Source organism: Triticum urartu, chromosome 4A (assembly GCF_056163025.1).
Source record: "Triticum urartu cultivar PI428250 chromosome 4A, HENAU_Tu73, whole genome shotgun sequence".
Classification (NCBI taxonomy): Eukaryota; Viridiplantae; Streptophyta; class Magnoliopsida; order Poales; family Poaceae; genus Triticum; species Triticum urartu.
This window is the reverse complement of record NC_141876.1, coordinates 23,869,115-23,889,227: the sequence shown is the minus strand read 5'-3', so window position 1 is coordinate 23,889,227 and position 20,113 is coordinate 23,869,115. Positions and strand designations below refer to the sequence as shown.

At 45.7% G+C, this 20,113-nt stretch overlaps 1 protein-coding gene across 1 annotated transcript; it reads right to left on the bottom strand.

Annotated features, from left to right (window-relative positions):
* Window positions 1-5,082: 5,082 nt before the first annotated feature.
* LOC125553437 (uncharacterized) lies at window positions 5,083-7,116 on the bottom strand. Its single transcript, XM_048717221.2, has 2 exons — window positions 6,962-7,116; window positions 5,083-6,840 (listed from the first exon to the last, which is right to left on the bottom strand). Exon 2 carries the CDS (start codon window positions 6,785-6,787, stop codon window positions 5,504-5,506), a length of 1,284 nt encoding a protein of 427 aa, XP_048573178.2. The 5' UTR covers window positions 6,788-6,840; window positions 6,962-7,116; the 3' UTR covers window positions 5,083-5,503.
* Window positions 7,117-20,113: the final 12,997 nt, after the last annotated feature.

Here is a 20,113-nt window from a genome sequence, read left to right as displayed (position 1 = left end):
GCTGCCGATTCTTCTTTTGGTAAAGAAACATAACCGCAAAGCAGACGATCGCGTACGTACATGCGTGTTTTTTGTCTTTTTGAACATTTTGACAAGTCTATTTCCCTTTCTAGATTGTTATATACTATTCAGCTGGCAAAGCAAAGGTGACGCTATGCAACTTCCGAACGGAGCACTATATTGTAGTATTCGTATAGGCAGGCACCTACCTGAAATGCGTAAATAAAACATTGTGAAAACACTCATATTGATTTCCGGAATATAGTTTTTTTCTTGGAATAGTAAGGTGCAGGCAGCATACTAATGGCAAAGCTAAAGCGAACTTTGGCAAGGCGAGAGAAAAGTATTGGGTTCTTCTTTTCCACGTCGTGATGCACCACGATTATTATTGCGTTAATTTTCCGTGTAAACAATCTCGAGCTCTTGTCGCTGCTAGGCTACATGGTGCCCTCGCCTTTCCCCTCGCTGCATTATTCATATCATATGTTGCCGCATAACCAATGGGAGCGAGAACTTTGAAATTCTCTACTTACGTCATTAGCTAGTCTAACACTACTTTACAATCACGAGTAGGTCAACATCATCACTCTAATCAAGCCGGGCCAGTTCGTTGCTTGTTCTCTTTCCATTAGGATAATCGTCTCCCTAAGCGAGCAGATAAGAGCAGGCGAGTACCTTAATTCCTACGCGATTGCGTCCATTCGCCACGCGTCTCTTTCGCACTCACTTTGTTTATGCAGTTGACTTCCACAAGAGCTTTTTTACATGCATGGCATAAATATCTGTCTCATAGAGTCATAGTGTACACTTTTTATCACACATTGTAGTAGAGTATTAGTAGTACTAGTAGACAAACTAATATGCATGCATGCATCTGCCTATCTGAGACCATAGGTGAAGAACACTCTCCACTCAACTCCTCATACTGCTATACAGTATACATGGAGAATAAACTTTGACCTCGTGATCATGAGTGGCATGCACTTTCGGGCAAAAAACATATTTAAGCACTAATTAAGCCGACGAATATGGTCAGCCATGCATGCCTATGGACCATCAGCTAGCTTAGCTAGGTTGGTGTGGGTCTTGAGTAATCATACTGGGCGGCAATTAACTAGTCCCTAACCTATGACATCAGATAACTTAATTCGATCGTCCACAATAGATCCTGTCTCTGTGCATGCATTGATAACGTCCATACATTCCTGGGCTTCACTTCAGTTCCAACTCAACCGTCTAATATATGGATAATATATACGCCATGCAGTAGAACAGCACCCTATTCTGTAGCCTCACGAGAACTTTCTTATACTCCTATACTAAAATAGAGAAAGGAATACCCTAGCTGCATGCCTTCATAGACCATCAACCTACATGCACGTACAAATTCGTAGAGGGCGCCGGCCATGTCGAACCTAACTAAAGATGCCATGTAGAAGAGTCAGAGGAGCCGTTCTAATTCGCCTCGTTTCACATAAATGGAAAAGATACGTGGAGTTGGCGAAGAAGGACATGGAAAAGGAGGCACCGTCCGTCCGTTTGTGTATTTTTAATCACCTGGAACACCAAAAGGCTCGCACGGCCCAATAGGAACTGCACACGTTGGCATTGCCATGTTATTTTTTTCCCGAGCGAAAGAGAGGCCACCATTGACATTGGCACATGCATGCATAACCAACCCACTTCCATTCCATTCCATTCCATACCATGTGCTCCAGCAAAAGCTACTCCATTCCACATGCATTAACCGCTGCATGCAGCACGAACCGGCCGGCCGGGCAAAGCTAGAAAAGCGCGGCCGAACATTGCAGCAACGGGAAAGGGCGAGGCATCGCCGGCGGCGTGGAGCAGCGGCATTGCGACAACTCACGCCCGTGGCGGTACAGGGCGGCGCCACCACTAGCTGTATTCGCAGCTGTGGAGCAGGGCCGACGTCGTTTCGGGCGGATGCGCATCGGTTCCCGCCACGCCCCATGCAGATCTTCCGCGTACGATCTCTGATCTGCCATGTACGACTGTACGCGCTCCTCCGTCCATCTTTTCCGCTCGTCTTTCCCTTTACATCTTTGATTGGGCCTCCGGGAGGGAGAGGGTGTGATCTTCCGGAATGATTTGGTTCGTGGGCGGTGCGCTGCGTTTCTCGCCTTTGGTCAGGTCGAAAGCTTCTTGTAATCTTGTCCATGGAGACAGAAAATGTGATGTGAAGGCAGAGGAGCATAGTCCGTATACGTGCGTCCAGTACGGGCCGTCCGCTCGGTGTCAAAGGAACAACATTCCTAGCTAGACCGGTGAAGCTCACAGGTTGGTATCACGTCAAAATTGAAAGAAAGGTAAAGTTCACAGGTGGTGCACGGACCCATGAAATCAGGTGGAACAACTTTGGTACAATGAATGAATATCTCTCATAAGAAAAAGAAGAAAAAACATTACAGCGAATAAGGTGCGGGCATATTTTAAAAATTAACTTTGATCACCAACTTAATCAACCAAATGTGAGTTATGCACGTGCGACCAAAGTTATACCACTGAATTTATATTCGGGAAAATTTTTCAGTGATATAATTTTGAAGTCACATAAATTATGGGAAATTTTTTCAGTGATATAATTTTGAAGTCACATAATTTTAGGCATACTAGGTCAAACGTGCAAGGTACATGTTTCAGTCGGTCGAGGGCACCGACGGACGGACCAAATGATTGGATCTTTGTATGTTCAATGAACATATAGCAGTACCTCCGTAGAGACATGCGTGCACGTTCCGTGCAATTTGTTCATTGGATATGGTGCTACGGTGCAGGGCTTGGAGCCCCCATGCTCCGCCTGGTTGGCCCTTTGATAGGTTCAGCTTCATATCCCCTGAAACAGCCGGCGGCCGTCACAGCCTGGTTGCAGAACTGGCGCCGCAAATTGCCTACAAAACAGCTGACGGAAATTCACAAACATATCATGTGAAGACGACGACCTCAGTCATCTATGTAGTACAAGTTGGACATTTGGTAATTGGTACCTTGTCCACTCGAATAATTCAGTACGTATTATGAGGTCCATTCCACGTCTTTTCGTCGAGAAAGATGCCTATTTCTCCATCATTGCATTCTCTCGCCAGCGGCGGCCAAATTTAGCGTTTTGACACTTTTGCGGAAGTTAAACTAGATCTAACCTGGGTTTAAAAAAATTCGAGATCAGACCCTTTTCCTACTGCCGGGGTCGATGGCGATAGCGTATAACTGCCTACCGTCAAGGCCCCTAGCAGTAGAGTGACGGCAGAGACGGACAGTCGTAGGTCGTTGTTGACATGGATGAAGAGCCTACCTGGCGGTAGTGTATAACAGCCTACCGCCGGGAGCCTCGGCGGTAGGGTCGACGGCAGAGGCGGCAAGCGTTTAGCTGCATAACGTGGATAAGTTTCCTACCACGCGCCAAGGCCCCGTCGGTAGGAAAAAGGGTTAGATCCCAAAATTTAATCAGACTAGGGTCAGATCTAGTTCAACTTTCTCAAAAGGGCCAAAACACTAAATTTGCTCGTCAGTGGCGGACCTAGGAACTAAATACTAGGGGTGGCAAACATCAACACATCGGTAAATTCTTTGAAAAGATTACATTGAAGTATTATAATTTCGTTTAAAACATCATTGTAATTCCAAAAAAAAAGACTAACATAGCATTAAGTTATTACAAAATTAATGTTAAGTATACCACATGCACTACTTTTCATTTTTGTGGGGGTGTCATGGCACCCATGGTATCCCCACTAGATCCGTGATGTCTCTCCCCATGAAATTTCAACATCAAAAAATAAATACATAAGGAATTTCCACTACTTTTGTTAGTTAGTACTAGATTTATTTCCCAAGGGTAAATTATAGTTGCATTCTTGATGGCATGAACATCGGCAGTCGGCAGCAACTAGACACTCGATCTAGGGCTGGACCAAAAGCTCGTAGCTCGCGAGCTTAATGAACGCTCGATAGTTCGGCTCGTTAAGCTCGTAGCTCGCTTCTTAATAAACAAAGCCAATCATTGATTTCAGCTCGTTAACGAGCTTAACGAGTGAGCTAACGAGTTTCACGAGTAGCTCGTTAAGCTCGTTAGTAACAACACAACACATATTTTTCATCTTACGTGACAAACTTTTTGTAGCATCTTAGCGCATCTATTCAATCTAATCGACATATGAGGCAACAAACTACTGCATTTTTTTTGCAGTCACCATGTTTCATCTTGAAAACCACACCTACACATTCATCATATATATCGTAACACATTATAATCTGTTAACGAGTGCTTGCGAGCGCTCACGAGCTTAACGAGCTTCAAACGAGCTGAGCCGAGCAAGGTTTTCTGCTCATTAATCTTAACGAGCTTAACGAGCCGAGCCTTAACGAGCACGAGCTTAACGAGCCGAGCTGCTCGTTAGTCCACCCCCAACTCGATCGGTGTAGCGACTTGCCGACTTGTGCACAAGCTCGTTCTGACGGCGGTACCGGTTGTTCGGCGGACTAGAGACGAGACATTGATGTAAATTTTATTATGCTTACACTGTTTCGTACTTCCGATGAACCTTTATAATAATAGGTCTGAATTTTTTCGGAAAAATGGGCACGCATCGAGGAATGCATGAGGTAGGCGGCCAAATCAGCGTCATCAGTGACGGTGCCAGGAATTCAATCATGTGTAGTCAGTTGAATCTTATGTAGTCAGGAGTATACATTTGTAGGATATTTTGCATGATGATTATTTGTTGCAGGATGTTTTTTGCAAAAAAGCTGTGTAGTCAATGGACTAAAGCTGTGTAGTCAATGGACTACACAGCTCATGTGTGGCTTCGCCACTGCGTCATGTGCATCTATCCGTTCTGCACGATCGTCGATCGATCGATCACTGTTGGCAGACCAAACTATGCTAGTTCGCGCTCCCCTATGTCTCTCGCTTTGTCTCAAAGCACGTCGATTATTCGGCACGCACGCCGTCACGATCTTCTCATCACGGATAAAACGGAAACGGAAACCGGCGGCACGACCCCATCATTGCACATGATGCGTATGCATGAAAATGGCACTGGAAATACATCCAACAATCCGTTATACAGCCAACAATCTGTTAATTCATTGAATAATTACTCAAATCACACTGGAAATACATCACGAGTGCAGTCAAGTACTAGCGGTCACGCCGGCCGGAAGCAGAGCTAGCCGCTGCATGCACCGGGGCCAAACGGCGACCCGACCGATCGATGGATCGGGGAAAAAAGAGCGACATGTGTCACAAAAAAGCCCGGCATGCATGCAGCAGGCAGCCACTGTGGCCACGGATTAAGGTTGTTATTATCCCACTGGCTAACTATCTGGGATCTGGGACGGGAATTGTAGGCGTGCGTGCTCGATTAGTTTAAGGCAAATGCAAATGCAACCGAAGTATCGCATTAGCAGCAGTGCAAATGCTGTGAGTGATTGTACATGTTTTGTCTCGTGCTTTGCTTCGGGTGAGCGCACGTGCGTGCGATTAGGAGGTGGCAATGCAGTACTGCTCCAGGATGAAGAGCGGCTTCTGCCGCAGCTGCCGGCACCGCCGCACGCTCTGCAGCAGGTCGTGCTTGTCGCCCCGCCGCGACGTGAACAGCAGGAGCTGCTGCTTCGTGTCCGCGGCGGCCAGGGCCGACGCGCGGTGGTGCCGTCCGCCGCACTCGTCGTCCTCGTCCTCCTCGTCACTGTCGTCGCCGTCGACGGGAGCGTGCGGCGCGCCCGTCTCGGTCGACGCCACCGCGACCGCGGCCGCGAGCGTCGTCGTGGACGAGGGCACCCGGCGCAGCAGCGTTGGGGTTTCCTCGCGGGCGGACGGCTCGGGGTGCGGCGCGTCGGCGGCGTGGCACCGCGCTTGCTCCAAGGTGAAGGGCGTGCTCCCGACGAACTTGTTGATCACGAGCGTCGACCGGTGCACCTTGGCGGCCGCGGGTGCCTGCGGCTGCGAGCTGACCTTCACCTCCACCATGGTGCCTCTGTCCACCACCTCCACCTCCTCCTCGTCTTCCTCCTCCTCCTCCTCCTCCACCTGCATGGCCACCTCCTGCTCTGGCTCGCACTTGCCCTCCACGACCGGGACGAAGTAGGACGCCTCGGCCGGGGCCGCGCTCTTGCTCGTACCGCTCTGCCCACGGGCAGAGCACTCGATGAAGGAGAGGCAGAGGCGGCCGCCCTGGCGGTTCGCCTGGAGGTACCCGCGCGGCCTCACCACCACCGCCTCGACGACGAGGCGGCCGTCCTGGCGGCGCGAGCACATCTTCAGGCACGGCCCGTCGCGGCTGGACATGGACGGCAGCGGCGGCGGGAACGAGCGGCGCGGCGACCGTCTCCCGGCCGAGGAGTGGTAGTTCACCGCCACGAGGTCGACCTCGCCCGGGTAGCAGCTTTCTTGTGCGGCACTGCTCTCCTCCCAGAAGGACTCCTCTGCCTCGCCGGGCGCCGTCGGCAGCGACGAGGCACCAAAGAGGCAGGCCATGTCGACGGCGTCGGTGAAGTCGCCGGAGCCGGTCTCGCAGCCGAGGCTCTCGGTGCAGACCTCGAGGCTCTTCTGGCTCATGGACCGGCGCACGCGCGGGCTGACGTACGGCTTCTTGGCGGCGGCCGCCTTGCTGTCGACCACGTCAGCCTGGATGGCATTCCATACGTCGACCTGCGCAGGCCGGTCGTCGGCCACCGCCGCCTCCGGCTTGTACAGCTCAGTCGGGCGCAGCCAGGCGGGGGTCTCGAACGCCGGCACGGCCGGGCCACGGCACACGGCCACCGACATCTTCGCCTTGCGTGGGAAGATGTGGAGTGGCGGCAGTAGCGAAAGGCTGCTCCCTGTGGAGAAGCAAGATCACAAGAGAGGTGAGCAAGAGATGAACGGCTCGCAGTGCATTTTCTCGACTTAAAAAACATGCAAGGGCCAGAAGAGCAGGCGTTGTGGCAGCTTTCTTCTTACCTCAAGGAACGTCGATAGACACCACGAGAAGGCCTGGAAAAACTTGGGTTTTTGAGAGTTGTTTTGGGAGGCGATCACTGGCTGATCTTCTTGTTTTTGACACAGGAAAGAAGCTGCTCTGTTGCTGGCATGTATGATTTGGTTTGCTGAGCTCCGAGGGCTATTTGTAGGCGGGGGAAAGGAGAGGAGAATGGGTGCCATTGGCCGTCCAAGGCCAAAGGAGAGGGGGCCCATGCTCCCCCGCACTACTTGCCTCCGCCACCATAACTTGCGAAAAAGGCGAAGGAAAACAGAGCATTACACTTTGGCATTTTCTTTTGCTAAAATTCTGCTTGGCATTTCATATTGCAGTTTAGCTGCATGTTAGTCGCCTAAATTTGAAAGAGGATCAGTCCATTCTATGGGAAGGAAGCAACAGCCAAAGTCAAAAGCAGATGCCACCACACACTCCACACCCTTCTTTTTGGTAGAGATGTGTTTTGGTTTCAATGTGCTCTCAAAATACGACAAAGCAATAGGTGTTAGCTACTACCACCACCGAAAACCTAATTCGGTGCCCAGGCTCATCTGCACCCGGTCAGGAAAAAATCTAAAAAATTCAAAAAAAAAATCAAAAATCATTTTATGCGTGAGGTTCGCTCCAAATTTCAACTTATTTGAACATTCGATCAGCTCTCAGCAAAAAATAAATAAATAATCAGGTCAGAACAGTGTGTGAACAGTAAACTTTTTTACAGACCTTGAATTTGTCTTTTTTGCTGAGAGTTGTTCAGATGTCCAAATGAGTTGAAACTTGGAGCGCACCTCACGCATAAACTTATCTACCACACAAAAAATTGGATTTAAAAAAAAATTAGTATTTGTTTTTGATTTTTTTTGTAAGGGCGGGTGCAGGTGAGCTCGGGAGCAGAAACGCGGCACTACCACCACACCTTTTTCTATTCATATTCCCCTTTTTGAATACTGATGTAGTCATCTCAAAGTAAAAAATTACCAAGGTCTAGAAAAAAGACTACCTAGTCGGTCATCTAAAAATTCTGGCTACAAGAATGATGCATTAATAATACAATGATTTTCAAAATAAAAAGTTAGGAATGATATTTTGGAAACGCCGCTAGAATTCCCTTGGTTTATAAGTTTTTTTCTAAAAGAAGGGTAAACCCCGGCATCTGCATCATTGTGATGCACGCAACTATAGTTTTTAGGCATTTGCATACTAGAATTCCATGTTGCTTTGCATGGTTTCAAACGGAAGTTTTTTTCATCAACTGCTTATTCGATCACCCGGTAGATGGTTAATTGGTTGGAAAGTACAACATGTAGCCTATAGGGGTAGAATATAAACTTCTCCATGATGAGAAAATGAACTCTTTAATATGTGCTCCTATGGAGTTGGAATATTCTCAATACCCCAATTGTGTTTTCTTTATCATCAAAGTTTCTCTTGTTCTTACATAGTGCTTTGGGTAAATATGACATGGCGAGATTCCAATTTGTTTGCATCTCCATACAAGAAAGAATTTTCGTTCGTCATTGTCGGGGTTGAAATGACAATCACCCAAATTCGCTACAAGACCTTACTAGAGTGGAGAAAGCATGGATGAAACACAATTATATCTCCTTTTTGGTTCTTGTCACATGTGTCTTTCATCATCATGAATAATATTTATATTTTCGTAGACATCTTCTGTTATGTCACCCTTCTTGCTCACCAAGTGGAATGGAGATGCCATTCCTAGGCTCACAGATTTGTCGGATAGTGCGTGTGTAGGCATGTCTTCTCAATGTTTTGTTGCTGAATTTATTAATAATTCTTATTTGAAATGTGCCAAAAAAAACTTAGCGGAAAAACATGTATAGAACTCAAAGTTTTGTGCATGTAATACTCTTGTTTTTCAGTAGTCTCTATGATGCTAAGAAGTACAGGTCACCTTGAAACTTTATTGCGCAAGTGCTAACTTTGAGACAATCTAACTTAAACAAAAAAGATACTCCCTCCATTAATTTATATAAAGTTTACTTTATTAAAAATAGTATTGACCTAATTTATAGAAAAAACTATCAATTGCAACAATACCAATTCAAATGAATAAATTTAATTATCGATCTAATTATAATCAACTAGTATTTTTTTTCTTCCATAAACTTGGTCAAAGATAGAAAAATGACCTAAAAATAATACACCTTAGAAAAAGCATAGAGGGGGTAGAATTTTTCACATATTACAAAACTCGGGCCATATTTACCTCGTAGCTATGATCGTATGACATTTTATTTTATCTTATTATTTGTTCCTTGAACCAAAAAGTGACTCCCACATGTTAAGATGACATGACAACCGACTAGACATAATATGAAATGTCTTCATCAAAGGCATCGGGCATATCCTACATGGTATGGGAGTAGTGTGTTCGTGGCAAACTACACCTATTTGTCATAATTTTTTCACATAATTCGATGGAATTTGATGAATTTGGAGAGACCTTGTGACAACTTTGAACACCCCCCCCCCCAACGCACATACATGGTTGGTTTTCCCCCGTTAGCTACCATGCAATCCTGCTGACAAGTGGGTCCAGTTTGGTAGTAAATAATAAAATAGGGTCAACTATGTCATATGGTCACAACTAAGTGTGAAATTTAACAAGATATATGAAATGTAGTAAAAGTTACCCCAAAGTCATGATAAAAAAAGTAAAAGGGTGAAAAATACTGGAAGCTAAAATAACAATTAGAATATCATATCAAACCGTATACAAAATTGCATTGTCTACATGCATAGATGAAGATTGAAGCAAATGAAGTAGTTGGTCGCGTTCTTGGTTGTCTATGCTTAATTCTGTTGGAAATATGCCCTAGAGGCAATAATAAATTAGTTATTATTATATTTCCTTGTTCATGATAATCGTTTATTATCCATGCTAGAATTGTATTGATAGGAAACTCAGATACATGTGTGGATACATAGACAACACCATGTCCCTAGTAAGCCTCTAGTTGATTAGCTCGTTGATCAATAGATGGTTACGGTTTCCTGACCATGGACATTGGATGTCATTGATAACGGGATCACATCATTAGGAGAATGATGTGATGGACAAGACCCAATCCTAAGCATAGCACAAGATCATGTAGTTCGTATGCTAAAGCTTTTCTAATGTCAAGTATCATTTCCTTAGACCATGAGATTGTGCAACTCCCGGATACCGTAGGAATGCTTTGGGTGTACCAAACATCACAACGTAATTGGGTGGCTATAAAGGTACATTACAGGTATCTCCAAAAGTGTCTGTTGGGTTGGCACGAATCGAGACTGGGATTTGTCACTCCGTGTAAACGGAGAGGTATCTCTGGGCCCACTCGGTAGGACATCATCATAATGTGCACAATGTGATCAAGGAGTTGATCACGGGATGATGTGTTACGGAACGAGTAAAGAGACTTGCCGGTAACGAGATTGAACAAGGTATCGGGATACCGACGATCGAATCTCGGGCAAGTATCGTACCGATAGACAAAGGGAATTGTATACGGGATTGATTAAGTCCTTGACATCGTGGTTCATCCGATGAGATCATCGTGGAACATGTGGGAGCCAACATGGGTATCCAGATCCCGCTGTTGGTTATTGACCGGAGATCGTCTCGGTCATGTCTGCATGTCTCCCGAACCCGTAGGGTCTACACACTTAAGGTTCGATGACGCTAGGGTTATAAAGGAAGTTTGTATGTGGTTACCGAATGTTGTTCGGAGTCCCGGATGAGATCCCGGACGTCACGAGGAGTTTCGGAATGGTCCGGAGGTAAAGATTTATATATGGGAAGTCCTGTTTTGGTCACCAGAAGAGTTTCGGGGTTTATCGGTAACGTACCGGGACCACCGGGAGGGTCCCGGGGGTCCACCAAGTGGGGCCACCTGCCCCGGGGGGGCCACATGGGCTGTAGGGAGTGTTCCTTGGCCTACATGGGCCAAGGGCACCAGCCCCACTAAGGCCCATGCGCCTAAGAGGTGGAAAGGGGGCAAACCCTAGGGGATATGGGCCTTAGGGCCCATATTGGTGCGCCTCCCTCTCCTCTCCCCCTCTTGGCCGCCACCCTTGATCCCCATCTAGGGCTGCCGCCCCCCCTAGGGGTGGGAACCCTAGAGGGGGCGCAGCCCCTCCCCTTCCCCTATATATATGAGGCCTAGGGCTGCCCATAACACACGTGATTCGATCTCTCGTTGGTGCAGCCCTGCATCTCTCTCTCCCTCCTCTTCTGTGGTGCTTGGCGAAGCCCTGCAGGATTGCCACGCTCCTCCATCACCACCACACCGTTGTGCTGCTGCTGGATGGAGTCTTCCTCAACCTCTCCCTCTCTCCTTGCTAGATCAAGGCATGGGAGACGTCACCGGGCTGTACGTGTGTTGAACGCGGAGGTGCCGTCCGTTCGGCACTAGGATCATTGGTGATCTGAATCACGACGAGTACGACTCCATCAACCCCGTTCACTTGAACGCTTCCGCTTAGCGATCTACAAGGGTATGTAGATGCACTCTCCTTCCCCTCGTTGCTGGTCTCTCCATAGATAGATCTTGGTGACACGTAGGAAAATTTTGAATTTCTGCTACGTTCCCCAACAGTGGTATCAGAGCTAGGTCTATTGCGTAGATTCTATGCACGAGTAGAACACAAAGTAGTTGTGGGCGTTGATTTTGTTCAATATGCTTGCCGTTACTAGTCCTATCTTGATTCGGCGGCATCGTGGGATGAAGCGGCCCGGACCGACCTTACACGTACTCTTACGTGAGACAGGTTCCACCGACTGACATGCACTAGTTGCATAAGGTGGCTAGCGGGTGTCTGTCTCTCCTACTTTAGTCGGATCGGATTCGATGAAAAGGGTCCTTATGAAGGGTAAATAGAAATTGGCATATCACGTTGTGGTTTTGCGTAGGTAAGAAACATTCTTGCTAGAAACCCATAGCAGCCACATAAAACATGCAAACAACAATTAGAGGACGTCTAACTTGTTTTTGCAGGGTATGCTATGTGATGTGATATGGCCAAAAGGATGTGATGAATGATATATGTGATGTATGAGATTGATCATGTTCTTGTAATAGGAATCACGACTTGCATGTCGATGAGTATGACAACCGGCAGGAGCCATAGGAGTTGTCTTAATTTATTTATGACCTGCGTGTCAACATAAATGTCATGTAATTACTTTACTTTATTGCTAACCGTTAGCTATAGTAGTAGAAGTAATAGTTGACGTGACAACTTCATGGAGACACGATGATGGAGATCATGGTGTCATGCCGGTGACGAGATGATCATGGAGCCCCGAGATGGAGATCAAAGGAGCTATATGATATTGGCCATATCATGTCACTACTATTACATTGCATGTGATGTTTATCATGTTTATACATCTTATTTGCTTAGAACGACGGTAGTAAATAAGATGGTCCCTTACAACAATTTCAAGAAGTGTTCTCCCCTAACTGTGCACCGTTGCGACAGTTCGTGTTTCGAAGCACCACGTGATGATCGGGTGTTAGATTCTAACGTTCACATACAACGGGTGTAAGACAGATTTACACACGCGAAACACTTAGGGTTAATTTGACGAGCCTAGCATGTACAGACATGGCCTCGGAACACAGAAGACCGAAAGGTCGAGCATGAGTCGTATAGAAGATACGATCAACATGAAGATGTTCACCGACGTTGGCTAGTCCGTCTCACGTGATGATCGGACACGGCCTAGTTGACTCGGATCATGTAATCACTTAGATGACTAGAGGGATGTCTATCTGAGTGGGAGTTCATAAGAGGAACTTAATTATCCTGAACATAGTCAAAAGATCTTTGCAAATTATGTCGTAGCTCGCGCTTTAGTTCTACTGTTTAGATATGTTCCTAGAGAAAAAATAGTTGAAAGTTGATAGTAGCAATTATGCGGACTAGGTCCGTAAACTGAGGATTGTCCTCATTGCTTCATAGAAGGCTTATGTCCTTAATGCACCGCTCAGTGTGCTGAACCTCGAACGTTGTCTGTGGATGTTGCGAACATCTGACATACACATTTTGATAACTACGTGATAGTTCAGTTGAACGGCTTAGAATTGAGGCACCAAAGACGTTTTTGAAACGTCGCGAAACATATGAGATGTTTTGAGGGCTGAAATTGGGATTTCAGGCTCGTGCCCACGTCAAGAGGTATAAGACCTCCGACGATTTTCTTAGCCTGCAAACTAAGGGAGAAAAGCTCAATTGTTGAGCTTGTGCTCAGATTGTCTGAGTACAACAATCATTTGAATCAAGTGGGAGTTGATCTTCCAGATAAGATAGTGATGTTTCTCCGAAGTCATTACCACCAAGCTGCTAGAGCTTCGTGATGAACTATAATGTATCAGGGACATATATGATGATCCTTGAGATATTTGCGATGTTTGACACCGCGAAAGTAGAAATCAAGAAGGAGCATCAATTGTTGATGGTTAGTGAAACCACTAGTTTCAAGAAGGGCTAGGGCACGAAGGGATACTTCATGAAACGGCAAATCAGCTGCTGCTCTAGTGAAGAAACCCAAGGTTGAACCCAAACCCGAGACTAAGTGCTTCTGTAATAAGGGGAACAGCCACTGGAGCAGAATTACCCTAGATACTTGGTAGATGAGAAGGCTGGCAAGGTCGATAGAAGTATATTGGATATACATTGTGTTAATGTGTACTTTACTAGTACTCCTAGTAGCACCAGGGTATTAGATACCGGTTCAGTTGCTAAGTGTTAGTAACTCGAAATAAAAGCTACGGAATAAATGGAGACTAGCTAAAGGTGAGCTGACGATATGTGTTGGAAGTGATTCCAATGTTGATATGATCAAGCATCGCACGCTCCCTCTACCATCGAGATTGGTGTTTGCGTTGAGCATAGACATGATTGGATTATGTCTATCGCAACACGGTTATTCATTTAAGGAGAATAATGGTTACTCTGTTTATTTGAATAATACCTTCAAATGGTCTTACACCTAAAATGAATGGTTTATTGAATCTCGATCGTAGTGATACACATGTTCATGCCAAAAGATAGTAATGATAGTACCACCTACTTGTGGCACAGCCACGTAAGTCATATCGATATAAAACGCATGAAGAAGCTCCATGTTGATGGATCTTTGGACTCACTCATTTTTGAAAAGTTTGAGACATGCGAACCATGTCTGTTGGTGTGTATGCATGAAGAAACTCCATGCAAATGGACCGTTTGGACTCACTTGATTTTGAATCACTTGAGGCATGCAAATCATACCACATGGGCAAGATGACTGAAAGCCTCGGTTTCAGTAAAATGGAACTAGAAAGCAAATTGTTGGATGTAATACATTTTGATGTGTGCAGTCCAATGAGTGCTGAGGCATGTAGTGGATATCGTTATATTCTTTCTTCACAGATGATTTGAGTAGATGTTGAGTACATTTACTTGATGAATCACGAGTCTGAATTATTGAAAGGTTCAAGTAATTTCAGTGTGAAGTTGAAAGATCGTCGTGACAAGAGGATAAAAGATCTATGATATGATCATAGAAATGAATATCTGAATTACGAGTTTGGCACAAAATTAAGACATTGTGGAAATCGTTTCACAACTAATACAGCCTAGAACACCATAGTGTGATGGTGTGTCCGAACATCATAACTGCACCCTATTGGATATGATGCATACCATGATGTCTCTTATCGAATTACCACAATAGTTTATGGGTTAAGCATTAGAGACAACCACATTCACTTTAAATAGGGCACCACGAAATTCCGATGAGATGACACCGTATGAACTATGGTTTAGAGAAACCTAAGCTGTCATTTCTTAAAAGTTTGGGGCTGCGACGCTTATATGAAAAGTTTCAGGCTGATAAGCTCGAACCCAAAGCGGATAAATGCATCTTCATAGGACACCCAAAACAGTTGGATACACCTCCTGTCTCAGATCCGAAAGCAATAAGGGATTGTTTCTAGAATCGGGTCCTTTCTCGAGGAAAAGTCTCTCTCGAAAGAATTGAGTGGGAGGATGGTGGAGACTTGATGAGGTTATTGAACCGTCACTTCAACTAGTGTATAGCAGGGCACAAAGAGTTGTTCCTGTGGCACCTACACCAATTGAAGTGGAAGCTTATGATATTGATCATGAGACTTCGGATCAAGTCACTCCCAAACCTCGTGGGATGACAAGGATGCGTACTACATCAGAGTGGTACGTAATCCTGTCTTGGAAGTCATGTTGCTAGACAACAATGAACCTATGAGCTATGGAGAAGCGATGGTGGGCCTGGATTCCGATAAATGGCTCGAGGCCATGAAATCCGAGAGAGGATCCATGTATGGAAACAAAGTGTAGAATTTGACAGAACAGCTCGATGGTCATAAGGCTGTTGAGTGCAGATGGATTTTAAAAGGAAGACGGACAATGATGGTAAATGTCACCATTAAGAAAGCTCGACTTGTCGTTGAGATGTTTTCCGACAAGTTCAAGGAGTTGACTATGATGAGACTTTCTCACTCGTAGCGATGCTAAGAGTCTGTTGGAATTATATTAGCGATTACTGCATTATTTATGAAATCTTGCAGATAGGATGTCAAAACATTGTTTCCTCGACGGTTTTTGAGGAAAGGTTGTATGTGATACAAACTGGAAGGTTTTGTCAATCCTGAAAGATGCTAATAAGTATGCAAAGCTCTAGCAATCCTTCTGAGGACTGGAGTGAGCATCTCGGAGTTGGAATGTACACTTTGATGAGATGATCAAAGATTTTGGGTTTATACAAAGTTTATGAGAAACTTGTATTTCCAAAGAAGTGAGTGGGAGCACTATAGAATTTCTGATGAGTATATGTTTTAACATATTGTTGATCGGAAATGACGTAGAATTTCTGGAAAGCATATAGGGTTATTTGGAAAGTGTTTTCAATGGAAAACCTGGATTAAGCTACTTGAGCATTGAGCATCAAGATCTATAAGGATAGATCAAAACGCTTAATGGTACTTTCAAATGAGCACATACCTTGACATGATCTTGAAGTTGTTCAAGATGGATCAGTCAAAGAAGGAGTTCTTGCCTGAATTGTAAGGTATGCAGTTAAGACTTAAAGCTCGACCACGGAAGAATAGAGAGAAAGGACGAAGGTCGTCCCCTATGCTTAAGACATAGGCTCTACAGTATGCTATGCTGTGTGCCGCACCTGAAGTATGCCTTGCCATGAGTCAGTCAAGGGGTACAAGAGTGATCCAAGAACGGATCACAGGACAGTGGTCAAAGTTATCCTTAGTAACTAGTGGACTAAGGAATTTTCTCGATTATGGAGGTGGTAAAAGAGTTCGTCGTAAAGGGTTACGCCGATGCAAACTTTGACACTAATCCAGATTATTCTGAGTAGTAAACTGGATTTGTATAGTAGAACAGTTATTTGGAATAGCTCCAAATAGAACGTGGTAGCTGCATCTAGGAGATGACATAGAGATTTGTGAAGCACACACGGATCTGAAAGGTTCAGACTCGTTGACTAAAACCTCTCTCACAAGCAACATGATCAAACCCAGAACTCTTTGGGTGTTAGTCACTTGGCGATGTGACCTGTGAGTGTTAATCACATGGCGATGTGAACTAGATTATTGACTCTAGTGCAAGTGGGAGACTGTTGGAAATATGCCCTAGAGGCAATAATAAATTAGTTATTATTATATTTCCTTGTTCATGATAATCGTTTATTATCCATGCTAGAATTGTATTGATAGGAAACTCAGATACATGTGTGGATACATAGACAACACCATGTCCCTAGTAAGCCTCTAGTTGACTAGCTCGTTGATCAATAGATGGTTACGGTTTCCTGACCATGGACATTGGATGTCATTGATAACGGGATCACATCATTAGGAGAATGATGTGATGGACAAGACCCAATCCTAAGCATAGCACAAGATCATGTAGTTCGTATGCTAAAGCTTTTCTAATGTCAAGTATCATTTCCTTAGATCATGAGATTGTGCAACTCCCGGATACCGTAGGAATGCTTTGGGTGTACCAAACGTCACAACCTAATTGGGTGGCTATAAAGGTACATTACAGGTATCTCCAAAAGTGTCTGTTGGGTTGGCACGAATCGAGACTGGGATTTGTCACTCCGTGTAAACGGAGAGGTATCTCTGGGCCCACTCGGTAGGACATCATCATAATGTGCACAATGTGATCAAGGAGTTGATCACGGGATGATGTGTTACGGAACGAGTAAAGAGACTTGCCGGTAACGAGATTGAACAAGGTATCGGGATACCGACGATCGAATCTCGGGCAAGTATCGTACCGATAGACAAAGGGAATTGTATACGGGATTGATTAAGTCCTTGACATCGTGGTTCATCCGATGAGATCATCGTGGAACATGTGGGAGCCAACATGGGTATCCAGATCCCGCTGTTGGTTATTGACCGGAGATCGTCTCGGTCATGTCTGCATGTCTCCCGACCCGTAGGGTCTACACACTTAAGGTTCGATGACGCTAGGGTTATAAAGGAAGTTTGTATGTGGTTACCGAATGTTGTTCGGAGTCCCGGATGAGATCCCGGACGTCACGAGGAGTTCCGGAATGGTCCGGAGGTAAAGATTTATATATGCGAAGTCCTGTTTTGGTCACCGGAAGAGTTTCGGGGTTTATCGGTAACGTACCGGGACCACCGGGAGGGTCCCGGGGGTCCACCAAGTGGGGCCACCTGCCCCGGGGGGGGGCACATGGGCTGTAGGGAGTGTTCCTTGGCCTACATGGGCCAAGGGCACCAGCCCCACTAAGGCCCATGCGCCTAAGAGGTGGAAAGGGGGCAAACCCTAGGGGATATGGGCCTTAGGGCCCATATTGGTGCGCCTCCCTCTCCTCTCCCCCTCTTGGCCACCACCCTTGATCCCCATCTAGGGCTTCCGCCCCCCTAGGGGTGGGAACCCTAGAGGGGGCGCAGCCCCTCCCCTTCCCCTATATATATGAGGCCTAGGGCTGCCCATAACACACGTGATTCGATCTCTCGTTGGTGCAGCCCTGCATCTCTCTCTCCCTCCTCTTCTGTGGTGCTTGGCGAAGCCCTGCAGGATTGCCACGCTCCTCCATCACCACCACACCGTTGTGCTGCTGCTGGATGGAGTCTTCCTCAACCTCTCCCTCTCTCCTTGCTGGATCAAGGCATGGGAGACGTCACCGGGCTGTACGTGTGTTGAACGCGGAGGTGCCGTCCGTTCGGCACTAGGATCATCGGTGATCTGAATCACGACGAGTACGACTCCATCAACCCCGTTCACTTGAACGCTTCCGCTTAGCGATCTACAAGGGTATGTAGATGCACTCTCCTTCCCCTCGTTGCTGGTCTCTCCATAGATAGATCTTGGTGACACGTAGGAAAATTTTGAATTTCTGCTACGTTCCCCAACAAATTCTTCCTCACTCCACTTCCACGTGTGCCTTTAATGGAAGAGTTTCTTTTCAGATATCTGAAATTTAGCCTCTGTGACTGATACGTCTCCAACGTATCTATAATTTTTGATTGCTCCATGCTATGTTATCTACTGTTTTGGGCAATATTGGGCTTTATTATCCATTTTTATATTATTTTTGGGACTAACCTATTAACCGGAGGCCCAGCCCAGAATTGCTGTTATTTTGCCTATTTCAGTGTTTTGAAGAAAAGGAATATCAAACGGAGTCGAAACGGAACGAAATCAACTGGAGAAGTTATTTTTGGAAGGAAAGCTACCGGATGGACTTGGACCCCACATCAGGAGCCAAGGGAGGTGCTCACGAGGGTGCCCCCCCCTAGGGCACGCCCCCCTGCTTCGTGGGCCCCCCGAAGCTCCACCGACGTACTTCCTACACCCATATATACTCACGTACCCTAAAACTTCTAGAACAGATAATAGATCGGGAGTTCCGCTGCCAGAAGCCTCCGTAGCCACCGAAAACCAATCTAGACCCGTTCCGACACCCTGCTGGAGGGGAAATCCTTCTCCGGTGGCCATCTTCATCATCCCGGTGCTCTCCATGACGAGGAGGGAGTAGTTCACCCTCGGGGCTGAGGGTATGTACCAGTAGCTATGTGTTTGATCTCTCTCTCTCTCTCTCTCTCTCGTGTTCAGGTGATACGATCTTGATGTATCGCGAGCTTTGCTATTATAGTTGGATCTTATGTTTCTCCTCCCCCTCTACTCTCTTGTAATGAATTGAGTTTTCCCCTTGAAGTAATCTTATCGGATTGAGTCTTTAAAGATTTAAGAACACTTGATGTATGTCTTGCCATGCGTATCTGTGGTGACAATGGGATACCACGTGATTCACTTGATGTATGTTTTGGTGATCAACTTGCGGGTTCCACCCATGAACCTATGCATAGGGGTTGCCACACGTTTTCGTGGTGATTCTCCGGTAGGAACTTTGGGGCACTCTTTGAGGTTCTATGTGTTGGTTGAATAGATGAATCTGAGATTGTGTGATGCATATCGTATAATCATACCCACGGATACTTGTGGTGACATTGGAGTATCTAGGTGACATTAGGGTTTTGGTTGATTTGTGTCTTAAGGTGTTATTCTAGTACGAACTCTAGGGCTGTTGGTGACACTTATAGGAATAGCCCAACGGATTGATTGAAAAGAATAACTTTGAGGTGGTTTTGTACTCTACCATAATCTCTTCGTTTATTCTCCGCTATTAGTGACTTTGGAGTGACTCTTTGTTGCATGTTGAGGGATAGTTATGTGATCCAATTATGCTATCATCGTTGAGGGAACTTGCACTAGCGAAAGTATGAACCCTAGGCCTTGTTTCAATGCATTGCAATACCGTTTACGCTCACTTTTATCATTAGTTACCTTGCTGTTTTTATAATTTCATATTACAAATACATTTATCTACTATCCATATACCACTTGTATCACCATCTCTTCGCCGAACTAGTGCACCTATACAATTTACCATTGTATTGGGTGTGTTGGGGACACAAGAGACTCTTTGTTATTTGGTTGCAGAATTGCTTGAGAGAGACCATCTTCATCCTACGCCTCCTACGGATTGATAAACCTTAGGTCATCCACTTGAGGGAAATTTGCTACTGTCTTACAAACCTCTGCAC

What these genes read in the sequence shown, in the direction of transcription:
- LOC125553437 (XM_048717221.2), bottom strand. Translation starts at nt 6,787, where the DNA reads ATGTCGGTGGCCGTGTGCCGTGGCCCGGCCGTGCCGGCGTTCGAGACC.